Source organism: Mus caroli, unplaced genomic scaffold, assembly GCF_978045245.1.
Source record: "Mus caroli unplaced genomic scaffold, Mus_caroli_1 scaffold_4, whole genome shotgun sequence".
Lineage (NCBI taxonomy): Eukaryota > Metazoa > Chordata > Mammalia > Rodentia > Muridae > Mus > Mus caroli.
The window spans coordinates 8,453,556-8,478,955 of record NW_028227259.1 but is presented as its reverse complement, the minus strand read 5'-3'; the positions used below and the strand labels follow the sequence as shown (position 1 = coordinate 8,478,955).

Sequence of the window (25,400 nt, the reverse complement as noted above, 5' to 3'; positions counted from 1 at the left end):
CAAGGTTCACCCTCTTCCCAGTACCTACCACAAGAGCATCCAGGGACTAAAACCATTCAGATGACTAAAGGCCCTTGAAAGAGCACAATCAACAAAAGCCAGGGCAATATGACATCTCCAAAGCACAGCTACCCCACTACCCAACTACAGGATACCCCTGGATATCCTAACACAACCAAAACATAAGAAAATGACATTAAATCCAATCTTATAAAGATGATAGAGGCCTTTAAGGAGGAAATGAATAAATCCCTTAAAGAAATACAGGAAAATACAATTAAATGGGTGAAGGAAATAAAACTGCAAGACCTGAAAGTAGAAATAGATGCAATAAAGAAAATACAAGCTGAGGGAATCCTGGAGAGGAAAACCTAGGGAAGAGAAACATCATCAACAGAATATAGGGGATGGAAGAGAGACTCTGGCATAGAGGATACAATAGAAGATATTGACACTTCAGTCAAAGAAAATGTTAAAGCTAGAAAATTCCTGATACAAAACATCCGGGAAATCTGGGATACGATGAAAAGATCTAACCTTAGAATAATACGAATAGAAGGAGGTGAAGAGTCCAAGCTCCAAGGACCAGAAAATATTCTCGACAAAAACCATTGAAGAAAACCTTCCCAACCTAAAGAAAGAGATGCCTATAAATATACAAGAAGCTTATGGAACACCAATTAGACTGGACTAGAAAGAAAACCCTCCTGTCGTAAAATGATCAAAACACAACATCGACAGAACAAAGAAAGATGTTAGAAAGCAGCAAGGGGGAAAGGCCAGGTGACACACAAAGGCAGACATATCTGAATTACACCAGACTTCTTAACAGAAACTGTAAAAGCTAGAAAGGGCCTAGACAGATGTCTTGTAACCTCTAAAAAACTATGGCTGACCACCTAGACAAAACTCTCAATCACCCAGCAAAACTCTCAAGCACCATAGATGGAGAAAACAAGATATTTCAAGAAAAATTCAAATTCAAACAATATCTATTTACAAATCCAATCCTATAGAAAATACTAGAAGGAAAACTCCAACACAAGAAGGATAACTACATCTAAGAAAACACAGGAGATAAGGAATTCCATACCAGCAAAAACAAGGAAACACACACAAACACTACTAACATCAAAACAACAGGAAATAACAATCACTGGTCATTAATATTTTTCAACATCAGTGGACTCAATCCTCCCTACCCCTCAAAAGAGACACCACCCACAGTGACACAGTTCTTCAACTATAAGGCCACACCTATTCCAACAAAGCTATGGGAGTCATTTTCATTCAAACCACCAGAGTGATGTTACAGATAGACTAAGAGTTGTTTTTTTTTTTGGAATCAAATTGCTTTATTGCAAATTCTTGGGGATGATACATTATATATGTTTTTGTTTTGTATTTTTTATTGTTTTTTAATTTATTTTTAAATTAGGTATTTTCTTCATTTACATTTCAAATGCTATCCCAAAAGTCCCCCAGACCCCCCCACCCACTCCCCTACCCACCCACTCCCACTTCTTGGTCCTGCATTCCCCCATACTGAGGCATATACAATTTGCAACACCAAGGGGCCTCTCTTCCCAATGATGGCCAACTAGGCCATCTTCTGCTACATATGCAGCTAGAGACACGAGCTACGAGGGTACTGGTTAGTTCATATTGTTGTTCCACCTATAGGGTTGCAGACCCCTTTAGCTCCTTGGGTACTTTCTCTAGCTCCTCCATTGGGGGCCCTTTGTACCATCCAATAGCTGTGAGCATCCACTTCTGTATTTTCCAGGCACCGGCATAGCCTCACAAGAGACAGCTATATCAGGGTCCTTTCAGCAAAATCTTGCTGGTGTATGCAATGGTGTCAGCGTTTGGAGACTGATTATGGGATGGATCCCCGGGTATGGCAGTCTCTAGATGGTCTATCCTTTCATCTCAGCTCCAAACTTTGTCTCTGTAACTCCTTCCATGGGTGTTTTGTTCCCAATTCTAATAAGGGGGCAAAGTGTCCAACTTTGGTCTTCGTTCTTCTTGAGTTTCATGTATTTTGCAAATTGTATCTTGTATCTTGAGTATTCTAAGTTTCTGGGCTAATATCCTTTTATCAGTGAGTACATATCATGTGAGTTCTTTTGTGATTGGGTTAACTCACTCAGGATGATGCCCTCCAGATCCATCCTTTTGCCTAAAAATTTTATAAATTCATTCTTTTTAATAGCTGAATAGTACTCCATTGTGTAAATGTTTCACATTTTCTGTATCCATTCCTCTGTTGAGGGACATCTGGGTTCTTTCCAGCTTCTGGCTATTATAAATAAGGCTGCTATGAACATAGTGGAGCATGTGTCCTTCTTACCAGTTGGAACATCTTCTGGATATATGCCCAGGAGAGGTATTGTGGGATCCTCCGGTAGTACTATGTCCAATTTTCTGAGAAACCGCCAGACTGATTTCCAGAGTGGTTGTACAAGCTTGCAATCCCACCAACAATGGAGGAGTGTTCCTCTTTCTCCACATCCTTGCCAGCATCTGCTGTCACCTGAATTTTTGATCTTAGCCATTCTGACTGGTGTGAGGTGGAATCTCAGGGTTGTTTTGATTTGCATTTCCCTGATGATTAAGGATGTTGAACATTTTTTTCAGGTGCTTCTCAGCCATTTGGTATTCCTCAGGTGAGAATTCTTTGTTTAGCTCTGAGCCCCATTTTTAATGGGGTTATTTGATTTTCTGGAATCCACCTTCTTGAGTTCTTTATATATATTGGATACTAGTCCCCTATCTGATTTAGGATAGGTAAAGATCCTTCCCAATCTGTTGGTGGCCTTTTTGTCTTATTGACTGTGTCTTTTGCCTTGCAGAAACTTTGCAATTTTATGAGGTCCCATTTATCGATTCTCGATCTTACAGCACAAGCCATTGCTGTTCTATTCAGGAATTTCCCCCCTGTGCCCATATCTTCGAGGCTTTTCCCTACTTTCTCCTCTATAAGGTTCAGTGTCTCTGGTTTTATGTGGAGTTCCTTAATCCACTTAGATTTGACCTTAGTACAGGATCAATTCGAATTCTTCTACATGATAACTGGTCAGCACCATTTGTTGAAAATGCTGTCTTTTTTCCACTGGATGGTTTTAGCTCCCTTGTCAAAGATCAAGTGACCATAGGTGTGTGGGTTCATTTCTAGGTCTTCAATTCTATTCCATTGGTCTACTTGTCTGTCAATATACCAGTACCATGCAGTTTTTATCACAATTGCTCTGTAGTACAGCTTTAGGTCAGGCATGGTGATTCCCCCAGAGGTTCTTTTATCATTGAGAAGAGTTTTTGCTATCCTAGGTTTTTTGTTATTCCAGATGAATTTGCAGATTGCTCTTTCTAATTCGTTGAAGAATTGAGTTGGAATTTTGATGGGGATTGCATTAAATCTGTAGATTGCTTTGGGCAAGATAGCCATTTTTACTATATTGATCCTGCCAATCCATAAGCATGGGAGATCTTTTCATCATCTGAGATCTTCTTTAATTTCTTTCTTCAGAGACTTGAAGTTCTTGTCATACAGATCTTTCACTTCCTTAGAGTCACGTCAAGGTATTTTATATTATTTGTGACTATTGTGAAGGGTGTTGTTTCCCTAATTTCTTTCTCAGCCTGTTTATCCTTTGTGTAGAGAAAGGCCATTGACTAGTTTGAGTTATTTTATATCCAGCTACTTCACTGAAGCTGTTTATCAGGTTTAGGACTTCTCTTGTGGAATTTTTAGGGTCACATATATACTATCATATCATCTGCAAAGAGTGATATTTTGGCTTCTTCCTTTCCAATTTGTATCCCCTTGATCTCCTTTTGTGGTCGAAGTGGTCTGGTTAGGATTTCAAGTACTATGTTGAATAGGTAGGGAGAAAGTGGGCAGCCTTGTCTAGTCCCTGATTTTAGTGGGATTGCTTCCAGCTTCTCACCATTTACTTTGATGTTGGCTACTGGTTTGCTGTAGATTGCTTTTATCATGTTTAGGTATGGGCCTTGAATTCCTGATCTTTCCAAGACTTTTATCATGAATGGGTGCTGGATTTTGTCAAATGCTTTCTCCGCATCTAACAAGATGATCATGTGGTTTTTGTCTTTGAGTTTGTTTATATAGTGGATTACATTGATGGATTTCCATATATTAAACCAACCCTGCATCCCTGCAATGAAACCTACTTGGTCAGGATGAATGATTGTTTTGATGTGTTCTTGGATTCGGTTAGTGAAAATTTTATTGAGTATTTTTGCATCGATATTCACAAGGGAAATTGGTCTGAAGTTCTCTATTTTTGCTGGGTCTTTCTGTGGTTTAGGTATCAGAGTAATTGTGGCTTTATAGAATGAATTGGGTAGAGTACCTTCTGCTTCTATTTTGTGGAATAGTTTGTGAAGAACTGGAATTAGATCTTCTTTGAAGGTCTGATAGAACTCTGCACTAAACTCATCTGGTCCTGGGCTTTTTTTGGTTGGGAGACTATTAATGACTGCTTCTATTTCTTTAGTGGATATAGGACTGTTTAGATCATTAATCTGATCCTGATTTAACTTTGGTACCTGGTATCTGTCTAGAAATTTGTCCATTTCATCCAGGTTCTCCAGTTTTGTTGAGTATAGCCTTTTGTAGAAGATTCTGATGGTGTTTCGGATTTCTTCAGGATCTGTTGTTATGTCTCTCTTTTTATTGCTGATTTTGTTAATTAGGATGCTGTCCCTGTGCCCTCTATTGAGTCTGGCTAAGGATTTATCTATCTTGTTGATTTCCTCAAAGAACCAGCTCCTCATTTGGTTGATTCTTTGAATAGTTTTTTTGTTTTGTTTTGTTTTTTTGTTTCCACTTGGTTGATTTCGCCCCTGAGTTTGATTATTTCTTGCTGTCTACTCCTCTTGGGTGAATTTGCTTCCTTTTGTTCTAGAGCTTTTAGGGGTGTTGTCAAGCTGCTAATGTATGCTCTCTCTACTTTCTTTTTGGAGGCACTCAGAGCTTTGAGTTTCCTCTTAGAAATGCTTTCATTGTGTCCCGTAAGTTTGGGTATGTTGTGGCTTCATTTTCATTAAACTCTAAAAAGTCTTTAATTTCTTTCTTTATTCCTTCCTTGATCAAGGTATCCTTGAGTAGTGTGTTGTTCAGTTTCCAAGTGAATGTTGGCTTTCTATTATTTATGTTATTGAAGATCAGCCTTAGTCCATGGTGATCTGATAGGATGCATCGGACAATTTTAATATTTTTGTATCTGTTGAGGACTGTTTTGTGACCAATTATATGGTCAATTTTGGAGAAGGTACCATGAGGGGCTGAGAAGAAAGTATATCCTTTTTTTAAGGATAAAATGTTCTGTAGATATGTTAAAACCATTTGTTTCATAACTTCTGTTAGTTTCACTGTGTCCCTGTTTAGTTTCTGTTTCCATGATCTGTCCATTGATGAAAGTAGTATGTTGAAGTCTCCCACTATTATTGTGTGAGGTGCAATGTGTGCTTTGAGATTTACTAAAGTTTCTTTAATGAATGTGGCTGCCCTTGCATTTGGAGCATAGATATTCAGAATTGAGAGTTCATCTTGGAAGATTTTACCTTTGATGAGTATGAAGTGTCCCTCCTTGTCTTTTTTGATAACTTCGTGTTGGAAGTCAATTTTATTCGATATTAGAATGGCTACTCCAGCTTGTTTCTTCATACCATTTGCTTGGAAAATTGTTTTCCAGCCTTTCACTCTGAGGTAGTGTCTGTCTTTTTCCCTGAAATGGGATTCCTGTAAAAAGCAAAATGTTGGGTCCTGTTTGTGTAGCCAGTCTGTTAGTCTATGTCTTTTTATTGGGGAATTGAGTCCATTGATATTAAGATATATTAAGGAAAAATAATTGTTGTTTCTATTATTTTTGTTGTTAGAGTTGGCATTCTGTTCTTGTGGCTGTCTTCTTTTAGGTTTGTTGAAGGATTACTTTCTTGCTTTTTCTAGGGCGTAGTTTCCGTCCTTGTATTTTTTTTTTTCTTTCTGTTATCCTTTGAAGGGCTGAATTCATGGAAAGATAATGTGTGAATTTGGTTTTGTCATGGAATACTTTGGTTTCTCCACCTATGGTAATTGAAAGTTTGGCTGGGTATATTAGCCTGGGCTGGCATTTGCGTTCTCTTAGTGTCTGTATAACATCATGTGCATCTCTTTCTTTAGATTTGGGAAGTTTTCTTCTATAATTTTGTTGAAGACATTTGCTGGCCCTTTAAATTGAAAATCTTCATTTTCATCTACTCCTATTATTTGTAGGTTTGGTCTCCTCATTGTGTCCTGGATTTCCTGGATGTTTTGATTTAGGATCCTTTTGCATTTTGCATTTTCTTTGATTGTTGTGCCCATGTTCTTTATGGAATCCTCTGCACCTGAGATTCTCTCTTCCATCTCTTGTATTCTGTTGCTGATGCTCGCATCTATGGTTCCAGATTTCTTTCCTAGGGTTTCTATCTCCAGTGTTGCCTCACTTTGGGTTTTCTTTATTGTGTCTACTTCCCTTTTTAGGTCTTGTATGGTTTTATTCAATTCCATCACCTGTTTGGTTGTGTTTTCCTGTTTTTCTTTAAGGACTTTTACTTGTTTGGTTGTGTTTTCCTGTTTTTCTTTAAGGACTTGCAACTCTTTAGCAGTGTTCTCCTGTATTTCTTTAAGTGAGTTATTAAAGTCCTTCTTGATGTCCTCTACCATTATCATGAGATATGCTTTTAAATCTGGGTCTAGCTTTTCGGGTGTGTTGTGGTATCCAGGACTGGGCTGAGGTGGGAGTGCTGGATTCTGATGATGGTGAGTGGTCTTGGTTTCTGTTAGTAAGATTCTTGCATTTGCCTTTAGCCATCTGGAAATCTCTGGAGTTAGTTGTTATAGTTGTCTCTGGTTAGAGCTTGTTCCTCCAGTGATTCTGTTAGCCTCTATCAGTAGACCTGGGAGACTAGCTCTCTCATGAGTTTCAGTGGTCAGAGTACTCTTTACAGGGAAGCTCTCCTCCTGCAGGGAAGGTGCATGGATATCTGGCATTCGGACCTGCCTCCTGGCAGAAGATGAAGGCCTGAAACAGGGCCTGTCCCAGAAGCTGTGTAGAGATGATCTCAGATGCTCTGAGAGATCCCGGACCAGAGATGGCTCCCCCAGGTGCTCCAGCAAAGCCCTCCAGGGCAAGGCGGACACTTCTTCTCTGGCAGGGAAGGTGCCCAGATGTCTGGAGCCCGAAATGAGGTCTGCCCCAGAAGCTGTGTGGCTTCTGCCTGTCCCAGAAGCTGTTAGCTTCTGTAGTCCACACTCTCACCTATGCAGACTAGTCTCTCAAGAGTTCTTTATTATAAGTAAAATAAACTTGACAGAGAGATGAAGCTACTGTAGTCTAACATACTCACAGAAAGAGTTAAATATTTGGTCTGAGGAATTGTGGGGAAATTGGAGTGATGACTAAAGTTATAAAGTTGAAGTTATTCCAGGAAAAAAAGCTCTGGAAATTCATATAACACAATGCTCAGAACTGTGTTAGTCTGTTAGTTAACTATGAGTCTACTAGTACTAGTTCGACTTAAGTCTACTTGAAATTACTTAAATAAATCCTGATGTTTATTTTTGAGGCAGTGTCTCTCTGTGTATCCCTGGCTGGTTCAAAATTCACAGGGATCTGCCTGCCTCTGGACCCCAAGTGCTGGAATTATACGTATTATTAAACTCAATAACACGATAGTAAAAGAGGAAGAAAGTATCTTTGGATGTAACATATATTTCGATGACTTTGATGGTGACAAGAGTCTCATGGGCATATGAAAGTTGGACTCTTTCTTCTGTAAGTTAGTTACCTTGGTATTCTGTCATGACAATACATAGAAAAGTAACTACAACGGGCACTCTTCTTACAAAGGTAGGTGAGACTGTGACAACACTAACTGCCTGAATCTGGACTCTCATCCACAGATACTGGAGAGCTGCTGCACTCACAGCTACCTTATCCTGGAGTCACTGCTTGGAAAGAACATGAATTTGGTGACTTGGAGACAGCACAGTGTCATGGGCAGAAACCAGACACCGTGGTGGCCAAATGAAGAAGACAACAATGTGGCTTCAGGTTGTTCATAAAAGGGCAGCAAGACAGAGGAGTCACAGACATACATTTTAAAATGTTTTGTGATCCCACAAAGACTTGAGTCTCAGCAGCAGGCTGGCATGCACTGCAGGCTTGCAGGAGCACCACTGTAGATCAAGCTCTCCAGGATAGCTGTCCTCTCTAGACAGCTGAGCCATGCTGGGCTGTAAGGGTCTGAGGATGTGGTCTTGCTGTATCTTACATGAGCACCACCAGAGTTTGTGATGCAGACAGCAAAAGGCTGGTGAGGAAGAGATGAAGTGAAACAGAAACGCTTCAGTCCTATCTCAGAGGGACATCTCATGATGGTTTTCTCACTTCGTGTCAGAGGCGGTTAAGATAAAACCCAAAACAGGAAGCTCCACAAAGGAGAAAAACCTGAAGCAATGAACTCCGGGGTTTGCACCATTTTGTAAGACAAACCACCATTTCCTCTTCTTTCAAAGCTTGACATAGGTGATCAGCACTTGGTTTTGCTCTGAACTCTTTTTTTTTAATTAATTAAAATTAAATTTTTAAAATTAATTAATTAATTTTTTACACTCCATATTTTATTTCCCCCACTCCATCCACCCTCTGACTGTTCCACATCCCATACCTCCTCCCCAACCCCCTGTCTCCACGTGGCTGTCCTCAATCCCCACCCCACCTGACCTCTAAACTCCCTGGGGCCTCCAGTCTCTTGAGGGTTAGGTGCATCATCTCTGAATGAACATAGACCTGGCAGTCCTCTGCTGTATATGTGTTGGAGGCCTTGTATCAGCTGGTGCATACTGCCTGGTTGGTGGTCCAGTGTTTGAGAGATCTCGGGGGTCCAGATTAATTGAGACTGCTGGTCCTCCTATAGGAAATGTTCTCAACTTTCAAGGAACATGTGCAAAACTTAAATAATTCACATTCCAGAGACTGCAGCAAGGCTGCAAGCAACCATGATGCTCCAAGAAAAAGATATGGTATGAAACTATATCTTTCGATATCACCAGCCACAGCATACATACGTTTTGGTCACTTTAGAAGCAGCATGTTCTAACATGAAAGTCACAAATGTTATTTTTCCTTTCTGGGCCCACATACTCTCTGATCATTCTGTTTTGTGACTGAGTTCTTGTGACTGGCAGAGAAACATGACCCTGTGTTCCTTTCCCCAGAAGCCCAGTGCTGTCTCTGTTTCCATCGTAACTCAGAGTCAAACATCTTGGAGGAAGGAGGAACTCTGAGAAACTTCCATTTATTTATTTTCGTTTCAGTTTCTAAAAATAATTTTTTTAATCATATAAGTGTCAAGTGGTTAAGAAAACACTGGTAAATGGTTGTAAGAAAAGTGCCCCTTAATCCTAATATAACAGCTCTGTGATCTTATTCATATTTCTTTTGAAAAACACATTAAATGTCTTACTGAAAGCTCATACTAAGATGACTTTGGTGTGTAATATGGAATACTCACGAGCCCATCTTAAGGCATCCTCAGATCCATTTAGTGGTCAACAGCAGTATCAGACACTACCAGTTTGACAATCGTAAATGCAACCAGTAAAATAATTGCTTTTCCTGCAGTTATCTTTCATTCTTTATTCTGTGTACAATTAGCCAAGATTCACTCTTATTAGACAATGACTGAATTAGGCCTGGAGTATTTTTCTAAAGCTACAGAGAAGATTTGGGGAAAACGGCGTGAAAAGAGCTCTCTCTCTCTCTCTCTCTCTCTCTCTCTCTCTCTCTCTCTCTCTCTCTCTCTCTCTCATACAGGAAGATAGAGGGTGGGGGGAGGGAAAGGGAGAAGGGTAGGGAGATGAAGACAGAGAGATGGGGGAGAAAGAAACAGAGTGACAGAGGGACAGAAAGACAGAGAGACAGGCAGAGACAAAGAAAGCAAGGGAGGAAGGGAAGAAGGGAGGGAAGGATAGAAGGAGGATGGTTGCTTCTGAGAGGAAGCTCTAAGTGCACAAGTAGCTGTTAAAATTTCACATACATTACACAGTTATATCTTAAACTATGCACACGCATTATCAAATGACCCTCCTGCTTGCCCGGATTGTGGAGAACCCATGGCTGTGTTCTAGCATAAGCCCTGTTCCGTGGAATGGGAGGATGGATGGATGTGCTAAGTCTTCTCCCCCACTGAACTACCCTCTCTCCTCCCTCTCTCCACAGCCATGGTATTCTAAGCACCGATCCAAGACAAGCGCCTTGCCCACCTTTCAAGTCCCTTCTTGGACATTTTTCTCTTTCTTAGAGTTGGTGACAGGATGGTCACAGAAACAGGCATTGTTTCCAATGTAGGTGCCTGGTTACCCTGTCAGCATGAAGGCACTCTTGCCCAGTGGTCGTTCACTATGGATCAAATAACAGTATTTAAAAGCCCTTGGCAAATAGATCATTTAGATAAAGCTTCCCTTGCATGACTTCCTCTATTTCTAGCACATACCATGTATACTTCAATCATATGACACACAAATTATCTACATTTTGTAGAGAAGGAATTTGAAATTCAGAAAGGGTAGAGGATCCACCCAAGATCAGCACTAATAAACAACAGGATTTATTAAAACTATGACTTACGGTCCTTATCCATTCATATTGTATCTCATTTAAGACTTTCTCCATAGATCTGGAGAGATGGCCCAGCAGCTAAGAGCACTCACTGCTATTGCAGAAGACCCAGGTTGGGTTCCTAACACCTACATCAAGTAGCTCCCAATTCCTACAATTCCATTTCCAAGGAATACATCTCTATCTTCTGACCCTACAGACACCCACAAGCATGTGTGCCCATTAACTCACATAGGCACAAAATTAAAAACATATATCTTCAAAGATTTCCCCCAATGGCCTTGGAAAAGCCCTTTCTTCTTAGGCTTTTGTAATAGATTACTACTCCCTCTTCTTCCTCCTCCTCTTCTTCATTCTCCTCCTCCTCCTCCTTACACAGCCTGGGGTTCACCACTTTAAATTGGTCCCCAGGGATGGAAACTTACTTGAAGTTCAGTTTAGACTTCAATCTCAATTCTTCCCTTCCTGTGTGACCTAAGCACAATAATGAACCTCTATCTGTCCCATCAGCTGCTAAAGGGGTTGACAGCAGTGGTCTCAGCCCAGAGCACAGCAGACACTCCTCCACAATCATGAACGTTCATACACCACTGGCCAGTTCTTTTGTCTTGCATATATGATGCTCTGTTAACATTTCAATAACACACAAGCTCTATGAGTTGGTCCTGTCCAGGAGTTTATCCCAGAACTCTAATCTGGTATTAGTGTGAATGCATAGCAAACTTCAATGGGAGGTTTGCTCTTCAAATTACACCATAAGATCTAAAACAAAGGGCTAGAATTGTGCAGGACATTGGGTGTTGAAGAAAGAGAAAGTGAGCAAGACAGTTCTTAGTCAACTCCAAGTCAGGGAAGAGCCACCATGCACAGCAAGTGAAGTGGGCCAGGTGTCCCCTCCCACGTCCGTGTTGTTCATAGTCTCCCTTTCTGGTTAAGTAAGCATTTCCTGTCTCCACCCACCCAAAGTGAACCTTCACATTAGTCTTCCTCCACATAGAGTCACTTACCCAATCTAGTTCCTCTAGAGGACAAAGGTTTATCAATTACTGAGTTAGAAGAATAGTTTACCAACCTAATTTTCCTACCTTTGCATTTGAAGAAGCAAGAAAAATAAAATAAAATAAAAAAATAAATTTAAATAAAAATGAATATTTAAATAAAATAAATTTAAATAAAAAGTCTAACACAAACCTAAATAAAATAAATATTTAAATAACACAAATCTAAATAAAATAAATACTAAAATAAAATAAATTTAAATGAATAAATATTTGGATGAATTATATTAAATAAAAATATTTAAATAAAAATAAATTTCTGAGTTGGTGATGAGAGAAAAGTTTCACACAGCCCCCTCAGAGTACCATATGAACCCAGAACCTTACCTTAAAGAAGGAAACAGTTTAGAGCTCAGGCATTTAAGAATATCAGTGCACTGATGAGGGACTTTGGGAACAGCAATAAGACATCACGACTTTTTATCCCTTCAGATGACAAGCAAAGAGAATTATCTAGGTGCAGAGGCCGGAGAGGTCATAGAGTGGTGAGAGACAGGTATTGAGTTTGGTAGGGAAACTAAAAGCCTAAGAATTCTGTAAGGTGTGATATGAGGCTATTACTAAAGGAGCTTTGGAAACTGTACAGTTGAGACCAGTTGGGGATGCAGAACTCCCACAGGAGACTAGGTACCATGCCCTCCCAAGACTCAGTCAGATGTTCGTCTCTGGAGGGACCAGTGTGGTCAGAAACCTAAGAAGATCTCAGAAAATGGAGAGATCTCCCATGCTCATGGATTGGCAGAATTAACATAGTAAAGATGGCCATCCTACCAAAGGCAATCTATAGATTCAATGTAATCCCCATCAAAATTCCAACACACTTCTTCAAAGACATGGAAAGAAAAATTCTCAAATTCATCTGGAAAGGCAAAAAACCCCAGATAGCGAAAACAATTCTTAGCAATAAAAGAACTTCTGGGGGAATAGCCATTCCTGACCTAAAGCTGTACTACAGAGCAATAGTGATTAAAAACTGTATGGTAGTAGTACAGACACAGACATGTCGATCAATGGAATAGAATTGAAGACCAGAAATAAAACCACACACTAACGCACACTTGATCTTTGACAAAGAAGCTAGCTAAAAATATACAATGGAAAAAAAGAAAGCATCTTCGATAAATAGTACTGGTCTAATTGGCTGTCACCTTGCACAAAGCTCAAGTCCAAGTGGATCAAGGACCTCAATATAAAACCAGATACACTGAATCCAATAGAAGAGAAAGTGGGAAAGAGCCTTCAACTCAATGGCACAGGGGGAAATTTCCTAAACTCCAATGGCTCACACTCTAAGAACAAGAATTGATAAATGGGTCCTTATGAAACTGGAAAGTTTCTATAAGGCAAAAGACATAGTTAATAAGGCAAATCAGCAACCTATAGATTGGGAAAAAAATCTTCACTAACCCCATATCCAATAGAGGGTTAATATGTAAAATACATAAAGAAATCAAAATGCTAACCACCAAAACACCAAACAACTCAATCAAAAAATGGGGTATAGAACTAAACCAAGAATTCACAACTGAGGAATCTTGAATGGCTGAGAAGCACCTAAAGAAATGTTGAAAGTCCTCAGTGATCAGAGAAATGCAAACCAAAATGACCCTGAGATTCCACCTTACACCAATCAGAATGACTAAGATCAAAACCTCAGGTGACAGCACATGTTGGCGAGGATATAGAGAAAGAGGAACACTCATCTATTGCTGGTGAGATTGCAAACTGGTACAACCACTCTGGAAATCAATCTGGAGGTTCTTCAGAAAATTGAAAATAGATCTATCTGAAGACCCAGTAATACCACTCTTGGGAATATAACCAAAAGATGCCCCATCATGCCACAGGGGCACATGTTTTACTATGTTCATAATGGCCTTACTTGTGATAGCCAGAAGCTGGAAACAACCTAGATGTCCCATGACAGAAGAACGGATACAGAAAATGTGGTTCATTTACACAATAGAATACTACTCAGCTATTAAGAATGAGGACATCCTGAGTTTTCCAGGTAAATGGATGGAACTAGAAAATATCATCCTGAGATAATCAGACCCAAAAGGACATGCATAGTATGCACTCACTAATAAGTGGCTATTAGCCAAAAAATGTACAGAATACCCAAGATACAGTCCACAGAACTCAAAAAGTTCAACCAGCTTAAGGGCCCAAGTAAGGATACCTCTGTCCCACTTGGGAGAGAAAAAAATCAATCACAAGAGGGGAGGGACCTAGGAGGGAAAGGGAATTGGGGGAGGGGGTCATGATCTGGTATTGGGTGAACAAAAATGACTTAAGCCCTGAGGGCCAGCAGAAAGAATGGAAACAGACAACCTTGGGAGGTAGGAGGTTTGGGGGACCCTCCAGAATGTACCAGAGACCTGGGAGGTGAGAGACTCTCAGGACTCAAAGAGAGGGATCTTTCTACAATAGGGAGAGGAAACTTATAGAGACCACCTCTAGCAGGAAGACAGAGCATCAAGTGAGGAATGGGGTTGCCATCCCACAGACAAAACTCTGACCTATAATTGTTCCTGTCTGAAAGAACTGCAGGGATGGAAATGAAGAGGAGCCTGAGGGAAAGAAGGTCCAGTGACAGGCCCAAAGTGGGATCCAGCTCAAGGGGAGGTCCTAAGGCCAGACACTATTACTGAGGCTATGGGGCACTCACAAAAAGGGACCGATCGTATCTGTCCTCTGAAAGACCCAACAAGCAGCCGAAAGAAGTCAGATGCAGATATTTGCACCCAACCAGTGGACAGAAGCTGCTGGCCACTGTGGTTTAATTAGGGAAAAGCTGGAAGAAGCTGAGGAAGAGGGTGACCCTGTAGGAGAATAATCCTGTACGAGAACCAGCAGTCTCAATTACCCTGGACCTCCAAGATCTCTCAGACACTGGACCACTAACCAGGTGGTCCAGCTGATATGAGGTCCCCAACACATATAGAGCAGAGAACTGCCAGGTTCAGTCTGGGTTTAGTCAGAGAAGATATACCTAACCCTCAAGAGACTGGAGACCCCAGGGAGTTTAGAAGTCTGGTGAGGTAGGGGGTGGGGGTGGAGACATCCTCGTAGAGACTGGGGGCAGGGAGGAGGTAAGGGATGTGGAACAGTCAAAGGGTGAACTTGGAGGGAAATAAAATTTGGAGTGTTAAAAAAAAAAAAGAGTAAATAAAATTAAAAAATTTTTTTTTACATTCATCTGTTTCATAGGCTATCACCTCTTCAAATGTATACAAGACACTTTTGTTTTTCCACTCATATTTGAGAGATATTTGGATTGGTTCAAAGTTTTTTCTAGATAATGTAAATAAACCTATTATAAAGTTGGATTTGTTGATTATTTTTTTCCTATTGAAAACTGGTCAGGACTTGCAAACTTTATATGCCCCAATATAGGGGAATGCCAGGGCCAAAAGAATGGGAATGGGTGGGTAGGGAAGTGGGGGGTGCTATGGGGGACTTTTGGGATAGCATTGGAAATGTAATTGAGGAAAATATGTAATAAAAAATATTAAAAATTAAAAAAAAAAAGAAAACTGGTCAGACTGTTTGTTTCTGATATGTTGGATCTGTTGGGTAATTTTTGCTTGGATACTGAATGTTTTAAATATTATTCTGTAAAGCTCTGGGTCTCTGTAAGACTTACTCAGTTTGTTTGCTTTTTATAGCCATGCAGTTTAGTTACACTCAGACCACAATTATCTAACTTCTGAGGAGAGTGGTTGTAATGTTTTCTTTCCAAAGCCTTTGTTATGCTGAATGACTTCTTATATAAATGCAAAATTCAAAGTTGTTTTGAGAGCTGGGTGTTTTATTGCTGTCAACTTCTTCAAGTCTTAATTAAATTTTTGGCTATCGTCCATGTTTATGCAGAGGTGAAGCCCATTTTGGGTTTTTGTAGAGATCAGATGTTAAATCAAGAATCATTTTCCCGAGTTCTCATATGAAATTCCCTTGTAACTCTCTTTCTAGCTTGTTGTGGTTCCTTTGAACCTGAGAGACCAGGTTCTCACATAATCTTACCTGATGCTGTCATTTAGTACCCAATATTTCAGTCCCACAAGGCCAAGTAGCAAGAAAAACTAAAAGAGCACGGGTATCCCTTTCATCTTCACCCCACCCAAGTCCCCACCCTTTTTCTCTATTAAAGGCTCAGTGTCTGTCTTACTTTTGGTTGTCTGTATGATCTGACAATGCCAGTGCAAATTTGAGTGGAACTGGCCTTGGGGCAGGACCAACACAACAAAAGCAAACCGGATTTCCCTCCAATTTCTGCATCTGAGTAGTCGTTTGGTCCTCATTTCAGTTCAGCCCACAGGAAGGACACAAAATAAACAAGGAAAAAAAAACCACAACGAAAGTATCTTAATTCTTAAATTGAGATTTTGCAAAAATATGTTCATTTCATTATACATTTCCTTTTACCTTATAGTTTGCATTCATTTCCTATATGAATGAGCTAGTTTATTTTTAAAAAGCTAAAACCTAAAGACAATTGAAACGGTTAAAAATTAAAAACTTTCCCATGACCACAAAACTAAAAGGCTTTGAATGAAGCTTCTCCTCACCAGCCAGGAGGGAATCATCCTAACTCAGGTGTGAAAGGACTTCCTCAACAGTAAACTCCTATTGGAGATGGGAGTCCAGTAACAGATATAGAGGCCATGGTAGGAAAGAAAGCCCAAGAGAGGGAGACCACAAAAGAGAAACACCAACATGTAAGTTGTACACAGTGTAACTGAATTTCAAAATAGTTCAAAGATGTAACATTGAAACTAAAAAAGAACTACAACACACAGGGCAATTTTAAAGAGAAAGCAGATTTGTAGAAAAACCAAATCAACCCCCCAAAAGAAGACACAGCCATTAGGAAGAAAATGTGGGGTTAGAGAGATGGCCTAGCGGTTGCTTTTGAAGAGAACCTGGGTTGGATTCCCAGAATCCACATGACAGCTCTCAGGGGATCTGACACCCTTTTCTGATCTTTGTAGACACCAGACACTCATATGGTACCTAGCACAGACACACATTCAAGCAAAGCATCCAAACACATAAGAAAAAATAAACCTAATTTAAAAACTAAGATAACCCTATAGGGACATTACATACAAGAGTAGCTAAAACTAGGAAAGAATTAGCAGACGTGAACACAGATTTGAGTACATAATCCAGGATGATGTACAAAGACTGAAGAAATGCACAGCATGCAAACACAGCTAAGGGGCACACATGAGAGAGTGCAAATTTCACACATATCCAGATATTTGCCTAAAGAGATGGCTTAGCAGTTAAGGGCACTGAGTTCCAGTGGTTCTGAGTTCAATTCCCAGCAACTACATGGTGGCTCACAATCATTTAGAATAAGTTCTGATGCCCTCCTCTGGCATGCCAGTGTATATGCAGATAGAGCACTGATATACATAAAATAAATAAATCCAAAAAACAAAACCAAGAAAGCAGATTTATTTTTGAGAAAAACAAATAAAAGCAAACCACAATACCAATTAATTCTCTCAGAAAGAAAAAAGATGGAACCCTTTCCTCCTAATTTACCTTGATACCTAAACGAAGAAAAGATGTCAAAGAAAATTTCAAGCTAATAGCTCATACAAAATAAAATACACAAATTCTCATTGATCAATTACTTGAATCTACCAACTTATACAGAAAAGATCACAACATGATTAAAGCTCATCCAGGGAAGAAAAAAATGGTTCAATATTTAAATTATTCTGAGATATCACCACACCACAGTCCATTTCAAAACGACCGTCTGGTCATCTCAATACAAACAGAAAAAAATCATTTAAAATATAATACCGCTCCAATAAAAAGTAAATCAGGAGTTAAAGACCTTCAAAGGGGCATCTGAAAAATGTGCAGCCAACTTCATGGTTGACTGTGAGATGCCAAACGCTTCCCCTGAAGTTTTAAATTGGCCAGTGAGCTCAGCTGATTCACAATTCAGTGAAGCATCACAGGTATGGTTAGCCGGGCAGTTTCACAAGGTGATTCCAAATGGGTCCACCTGCATATTCACTATATGTTCTCAGAAGTGATAGCTCTTGGGTTTTTGAGTGTATTATTGTCTTATAAGAATAACAGAAACTGCAGAAGTTTGTTTTGTCTTGTTTTGTTTTGTTTTTATCTGTAATTCAGAAGTGAGCACAGTTTCATGGCCTTCATCCCTTAACTGAGCTACTTAATCCTTGGTCTGATTCCCTTTTCTTCTGAAAACTCTTCTGCCCTCTGCTGTCCATGAATTGAACATAAAGTAATAACAAAGTCACCACCTTTCACATATGGTAGGAAATTCTCAACACAACTGCATTTATGTTTGGATGCTAAGAAATTCCCTAAATTTCTTTTTTTTTTAAATTAGGTAATTTCCTCAATTACATTTCCAATGCTATCCAAAAAGTCCCCAATACACTCCCCCCCCCCCAGTCCCCCACCCACCCACCCCCACCCCTTGGCCCTGGCATTCCCCTGTACTGGGGCATATAAAGTTGGCAAGTCCAATGGGCCTCTCTTTCCAGTGATGGCCGACTAGGCCATCTTTTGATACAAATGCAGCTAGAGTCAAGAGCTCTGGGGTACTGGTTAGTTCATAATAATGATCCACCTATGGGGTTGCAGTTCACTTTAGCTCCTTGGGTACTTTCTCTAGCTCCTCCATTGGGGGCCCTGTGATCCATCCAATAGCTGACTGTGAGCATCCACTTCTGTGTTTGCTAGGCCCTGGCATATTCTCACAAGAGACAGCTATATCTGGGTCCTTTCAGCAGAATCTTGCTAGTGTATGCAATGGTGTCAGCGTTTGGAAGCTGATTATGGGATGGATACCTGGATATGGCAGTCTTTAGATGGTCCATCCTTTCATCACAGCTCCAAACTTTATCTCTGTAACTCTTTCCATGGGTGTTTTGTTCCCAATTCCAAGAAGGGGCACAGTGTCCACACTTTGGTCTTCATTCTTCTTGAGTTTCATGCGTTTAACAAATTGTATCTTATATCTTGGGTATCCTAAGTTTTTGGGCTAATATCCACTTATCAGTGAGTACATATTGTGTGAGTTCCTTTGTGAATATGTTACCTCACTCAGAATGATGCCCTCCAGATCCATCCATTTGCCTAGGAAAGAAAATTCCCTAAATTTCTAAGACAGCCTTAGGCAACAGTACACACTAAGAAGGCCTTACTGTTTCTCCTCATTAAAAACGCCAAACACGATCTCTACTGATAACACGCAAAAGATGTAATCATTTAACCTCGTGGCTTAGAGATAGGTAGCCGTCATTATAAGGTGGTATGCATCCTTCTGGAATTGCTTCTGCGATGTAAGTCTATATTAAATATATTATTGCTGTTACAGGATTGAGATTGAACTAATACACAAAGGTTACTAAGTACTCTATTACCCAATATTACATTATGGGTATTATTGACCCCAAGGAAGGGGGAGAGAGGGAAAGAAAGAGCACACACACACACACACACACACACACACACATACACACACATACGTGCGTCAGGATATTATTTTTAGATTTCTTTATAATATTACAAATATAAAATTTATTTAAGCATTACTCTCTCATTTGGGGGCACTTAGATTTTTAAATTATTTCAAACTCTTAAGTGTTTGGCTTCAGACTCCAGGACAAGGGAGTGAGGTGCATATTTTAACATATCAAAGCAGATGTGGCCTCCAGGTTCTCCCAATATCCCTCAGTCCCTTCCTGGCATATCCTGCCTCTACCCCTGAAGGGGCTGGGCTGTCCTTCCCCCAGAGGCTTTTCCCTATATAACCCAGACATTTTGGTCTCCTTGCTCTCCTCTCTCTGCACACGCACGTATGTGTGTGTATGTGTGTGTGTGTGCTCTTTCTTTCCCTCTCTCCCCCTTCCTTGGGGTCAATGAACTTGCCTACCCAAGATCAATAAACCGGAATTTAATATAATCTAATATGGGTTTAATTGGCTCATCTCACCAGCAGAGAAATAATTTATTAATAAGTAGTCCTACAAAACAAAAAATTCTTGTACATTTGTAATTTAATGCTCTCACACATACCCCAAAACCACAGTTTGGGGGTCATAATGGCTTCATCTTGTTTTTCTGAATCTGTTTCTTCAGCTGTCATGCAGGGAGAAGAATAACTATCCTTCTTGATAGCATTTTGTGAGAAAACAGTGAGATGATACACGGGAACATACTTTGAAAACTATACCACTCACTTTTACATGTAGACAAGTTTGATACTTACTAGCTTGTTAGGCATTAGTAACTAGTATCTTACATCACTCTTAATCTCTACCAGGTTCTCAGGTTCCACCCTCATAAAATCAGGAAGGTAAGTCTTTCAATAAGTTTTAGTTCCTTTGTTTGAAAGTAATGAAATAATGACCGTGTCACAGATATCATGATGGCTCAGTTGTCAGTTCTATTAAGTTATTCTTCCTCAGAAAAGGAAAAACGACTATAGGAACAGGATGATTTGTTAAGGATGCATCTTCGGTCCAAATATATGCAGCACTTCCACCGCAAATCAGAGCGCAGTTTCAACTTGCTTGTGCCTCTTTCAAATTTCAAAAAGTATGACTCTTGGGTTTTCATTTAAAAAAGAGAATTTGAAGGCTAGTCTGAATCTGTACGTCCACATGGGACACAAAGCCAATGGTGCTACTCACTGAGTGAGCACTTGCTTATCATAAAGTCTATCTTATAGCCTACTGAGGCAGGAGAGAAACACGGGGAAAGGATGGAGAACTGGGAATAAAAGGAGCTCTCAGTCCAGAGCCTGACCAGTGTGTCTCACCAGCTGAAGATGAAGAGTTCTAACACAGCTGTCAACATTATCGATGAAGAGCACCAGTCTCTTATATAGTGATATTTTCAAGTTAGATTGTTGAAGGAGCAATGGATCACATGTAAGGCCTAAATATATATGGTCTTTGTTCTTTCTCAGCTATAAACCAACAGTTTTCTAGAAATCTTACCCAAAACCCTACTTCCAGTAAAGGACATGTTTTAATCCCCTTTTACAATTCTTGTGACACACCATTTTATTTTAGGACTGTAACCCAATCCAAGACATCTCTAGAGTAATCCTATAATCTCACTATTGAAAAAAGTAGAAGAAGAGAAAGGTTTTAAAGAAGTTTCTTAGAGAAAACATTTGAGGCATAACATGAGAGTCAGCTAAAGAGTGACTCTGTAGAACTTCTGCTAAGTCACTTAGGGCAAGCTCAAGGGAGCGGGGGGGGGGGAGCTTACACCTGTGCTCTTGGGTGTGTCTCTTTCTCTCCCTGTGTGATCAGTCACCTCTAGCAACCCCTGTACTGCTTAAACCTTTGTTTAAAAATCTATTTTAAAACAACCCTCTTTCACATTAGCTTCTCCCAACATTTTTTTCCAGCAAAGTCAAGGACAGGTTTTACCTTGGTGGAGGTCCTCAAGGATAGGGGCCTTCTTCTCAGATGGCTGACAGCAGGGCAGGGCTGTCACTGCCATCACCACTACCATAGTCTTCACTAAGAGAACAACATGGACGCTGGGGCGTACTTTAGCCTAGTCTATCTATCGATCTGTCACTTCAGGTTCAAAGAATTGGGGTCCCATATTTGGCTGAGAGTTTTGATCTTTAAAGGTATCATTTTATTTACTTATTGTGTATTTTATTTGTCACAAAGTTCTCCGTATATAGTCCAGGTGGACCTCAGATTTGAGATCTTTCTGCTTCAGCTTACCAAACTCTGAAGACTTAGACCAGTGAACGCCATCACACTGGACTTGCAATTAGTTAAATCTGAATGTAAGGAATTTAGGGAATTATTTGTAGAGTGGGGAGAAGAGTAGGCAAATACGGCTGAAATAATGTCCGCCCCCCCCATTTTCCATTATCTTTACTGCCTACTGAATAATAAAAAGGAAAGAGTTAACTTATAGAGTTATTTAGCACAGTCTATCTTATATCAAAACTGAAGAAACTTTTCTTGTGACATAGATAATACAACAGGGCCAGGAAAATAATCTGACATCCTCTAACAAGTCTTATGATCCAGAGAGAGAGAGAGAGGGAGAGAGAGAGAGAGAGAGAGAGAGAGAGAGAGAGAGAGAGAGAGAGAGAGAGAGAGAGAGATTTTATTTTACCATTAAAGCTAAGGGTCAGTTGCAGGGAAAGAGATCAAGACTGTTCTCTAACCAAGTTCAAACGTCTCCAAATCTCTTAGCAACATAGACATACACCATTCCTAAAATACTTTGTTTTGTATACTGTGCACTGCTTTGTTGTCCATTGTTTTGTTTGATAAATGTGGTAAAAAAATGAAAAAAAAAAAACCTTCTACACAAGGCAAGGAAGATAGTGTCATCATTTTATAAGCAAATAGTAAAACCCAAAGGCACCCAATGACTGGCCTAAGATAACTACTCACAGTTAAGAAAGAGCCAGAATTCTAACACTTTTTCTTTTTCTTTTTTTTTTTTCTTTTTTCTTTTTCGAGACAGGGTTTCTCTGTATAGCCCAGGCTGTCCTGGAACTCACTTTGTAGACCAGGCTGGCCTCGAACTCAGAAATCCACCTGCCTCTGCCTCCTGAGTGCTGGGATTAAAGGCGTGCGTCACCATACCCGGCTTCTAACACTTTTTCTATCTAGTATTTACTATCTAAGTGGGAGTTCCCTTAAAGGACAGAGAAGGGAGAAAGCAACAGAACGGGTCTGTCCTCTCATGCCAAGGTCTCTTGTTAGGGGGATTCTCTATTCCCAGGGAATCCACATTAGTTTGGTGAAGTTTGGTTCTAACCACCTAAAGAAAGTATTCCTAACTTTGAATCTGATTCCCATCTATAAACATGCTGTTTCTTACCCTTTCTTTTGGTCCTGATCCTTGTTTAGACTCTTATTTTTCTCCGTGTGTTTTGGTCCCTGAGGTCTCCCTTCAAAACTTCACCCTCTCCTAAGAGTCGCGTCCTTGGTATCCAAAGTAACCACACAGCTGAGTTTATCCTGTCCCTTCTACTCTTCCTATTGGTCAGTTACATTAACTTTTTTTCTTCCTCTGCTCTCTTGGCCAATGGGCTTGAAGCAACGGGAAAGCAACGAGGGGGGAGCGGGGGCTCCTTTACCAATCAGCTGTCAGTCTGTGTATTCAGCGCACTGTCTCTTGGGATATGTAGTTTCACAGTTACCAGAACACCTTGATGTTTGGCTCCTTTAAAACTACATATCCCGATGGCCTCCGCCAAAGGGGCGGAAATAGGTGACTTGTCCAGGTCAGGGTTTCAACTAGGCTCTTTGAAGTTTTAAGTTTCCTACCGGGATTTAAGGCGTTAAGTACTGTGCTGGGGGCCTGGCTCGTTCTTCCTTGGCGGAGCCGTGCAGGCTGTCGCCTTTGTGACTGACCCGACGCAGCTCGTGGTTCGTGTGGTCCGGGGACCAGCGAGCCAAGGCTGAAGCGTTCCAAGGGAGAGCATGTTCGGCCGCCTCCCTCCTTGCGCGTCCAGAGTGCGGGCGGGCGCCTTGGTCGGAGCTCTCGGGGCTCGGACGTGCGGCTCCAGTGGGGCGCAGCGGCAGGGATCGGCGCCCGATGAATCTGGGGCCGGCCTGGCGCGTGGGGCTCTGAGGGAGTGGACGCTGCAGGTGAGCCCGTTTGGGCGGCTGAGGGCGCGGCTCCCTTGCCACCTGGCCGTGAGGCCCCTGGATCCCCTTGCGCACCCGGACGGCGACCGCGTGCAGGTGGCGGTGTGCGGCGTGGAGCACGGGGCGCGCGGCCTGGACAGCCTGCAGGTCAAGTATGATGCTGCTCGGCAGGAGATGGCCATTCTGTCGGACGACATCGACCCCCAGGCGTCGGTGGAGGTGAACGCACCCGTCAAATATGGCAAGTGAAGTGAAAAAGGGTTTGGGTCACAAAACTACTGTCTCGTCTACCTGGCCCTTTCCGGAGTCTCTTTTCTAAAGCAACACTCTTGGGTTCCTAAATAGTGTTTTTAAGCGTTGGGTTCCCAATTAAGGAGGAAAATTAAAGCCGAGTGGAAGCTTGTATTGGAATAATCTGAGTCTAATTACATTATGGAGCCCCCATGTTCTTTATCAGTCATTAGCATCGTTCAGGGTTGAGGTTTCTTGATAACTATCCAGTGGTTTGGTAGCCCACATCTCGGGGCTCTGGTCCCTCGTCAGCTCTATGTATAGATGCTTCCAGCTAATAATCTAGAAAACAAAAACAAAAACAAACGAACAAAAAAACCTTGTTTTCTAACAGGTACCCAGGCTGGTAGGTGTCTATTCATTTAGGCATAAGTAAATTCTCTGCGAATACAAACTTTGAAGCAAGACACATAGTTAAGATTGTCTGGGGAAATTCATAATAGTACCTGAAAAACGTATTTCTTAGGTATCTGAGTCCCGTTATTTTATTTCCCAGATGCAAACCGCTGAGCACACATACTTTTCTAGAAAGGGTTCTCGGGGCTCTCATTCTTCCTGGAACTGAAGGACAGTGTTGCTGATGATAGCATTAGCACCGTTTACCTCTTCTAAGATTATTTTATATTAACCCTCACGGTTGCTCGGTAGGGTGGATGCTTTTGTCACCGTTTCAGATGAGGACATTGAAGTAAAGGAAGTATCATAAGATACATAGTGTGACTGAACAAACAAAGGCCCCGTGCATGGTGACATTATGAAATTTGCTTCCTTAGCTGCCTTTCCACCTTAAATACAAGTAGGCAGGGCTAAGATGTGAGCTGTTAGGCTTCGTTGCTTCTCAACTTCTAACTAGCCTAAATGAATAAGAGACAGTACCTCCAAAACGTAATAATCTGAAGGTGCCGGTGGGGCTTTGCCACAGTGCAGAATAAGATGGGTGTCAAAGGAGAGAGAGGCAAAACTTAAAACAAGCTTCTCTGAGATGGATATTACCTCTCCCAGCCATCCCAAATCACCTCGTTGCTTCTTTTTAAAGCCAGGCGCTTATTTTCAGGATACTGCCTCGATTCCATAGGCCCCTCAAATCTACATAGCTGATTTTATTGATAGTTGTTCCTCCGGCTTGTGATAGAGTGACCCAGTGGATGTCCCATTACTGCTCCTGTGTTAACCTTAATTCCCCGTCCTCCTTCCCAGCGACAGGGTGTGTTTAGCATCTCTTCGCTTACCTAGATAGTTGTCAGCTCTGCCTTGTTTCCTGTCGGATGACAAGGCTCAGGTGGGCAGGCAGTTCTGCTTGTGTCCGTGCATGGCTTTCATGCACTCTCATTTCCTCTCAGTGCATGGTGCTGATTTAACCCAGTGCCAAGCAGTTGAGGGCACTTATACTGTAATGATTAGAGTTGTGGCGGTGGGTTCCAACGACGCGCTTTGGGGAACATAACTGTGCTGGTTAGTGTGTAGTCAGCTCGACACAGCTAGAGTCACCTGGGAGAGGAGCCTCAATTGAGAAGATGCCTTTGTCAGATTGGCCTGTAGGCAAGTCTGCATTAATCAAGAAGCATTTCTTGACTAATGATTGATATGGGAGGGCTCAACCACACGGGTTGACCCTGGGTTATATAAAAAAAAAAAAGCAAGCTGAGAGACTCATGGAGAGCAAGTCGGTATTTCTCTGTGATCTCCTCTTCAGTGTCTGCCCTGACTTTGTCCTGACTTCACTGAATGATGGA

The 25,400-nt window shown here is 41.0% G+C and overlaps 2 protein-coding genes across 5 annotated transcripts in view; one reads left to right on the top strand and one right to left on the bottom strand.

Moving 5' to 3' along the window:
• Ccdc146 (coiled-coil domain containing 146) overlaps positions 1 to 22,699 on the bottom strand; it is a 128,208-nt gene extending 105,509 nt beyond the window's left edge. The window contains exon 1 of the mRNA XM_021163157.3: positions 22,604 to 22,699. The gene's annotated coding sequence lies outside the window, so the exon portion shown is untranslated. The remainder of the gene's footprint in view (positions 1 to 22,603) is intronic.
• A 272-nt stretch (positions 22,700 to 22,971) lies between these two features.
• Fam185a (family with sequence similarity 185 member A) overlaps positions 22,972 to 25,400 on the top strand; it is a 69,485-nt gene continuing 67,056 nt past the window's right edge. For 2 of the 4 annotated variants that reach the window (XM_085836460.1, XM_021162795.3), the window contains exon 1: positions 22,972 to 23,617. In XM_085836460.1, coding sequence (XP_085692586.1) covers positions 23,209 to 23,617 — 409 coding nt within the window. In that variant the 5' untranslated portion in view covers positions 22,972 to 23,208. The remainder of the gene's footprint in view (positions 23,618 to 25,400) is intronic. The other 2 variants (XR_015046889.1, XM_021162794.2) reach the window with 1 other exon arrangement.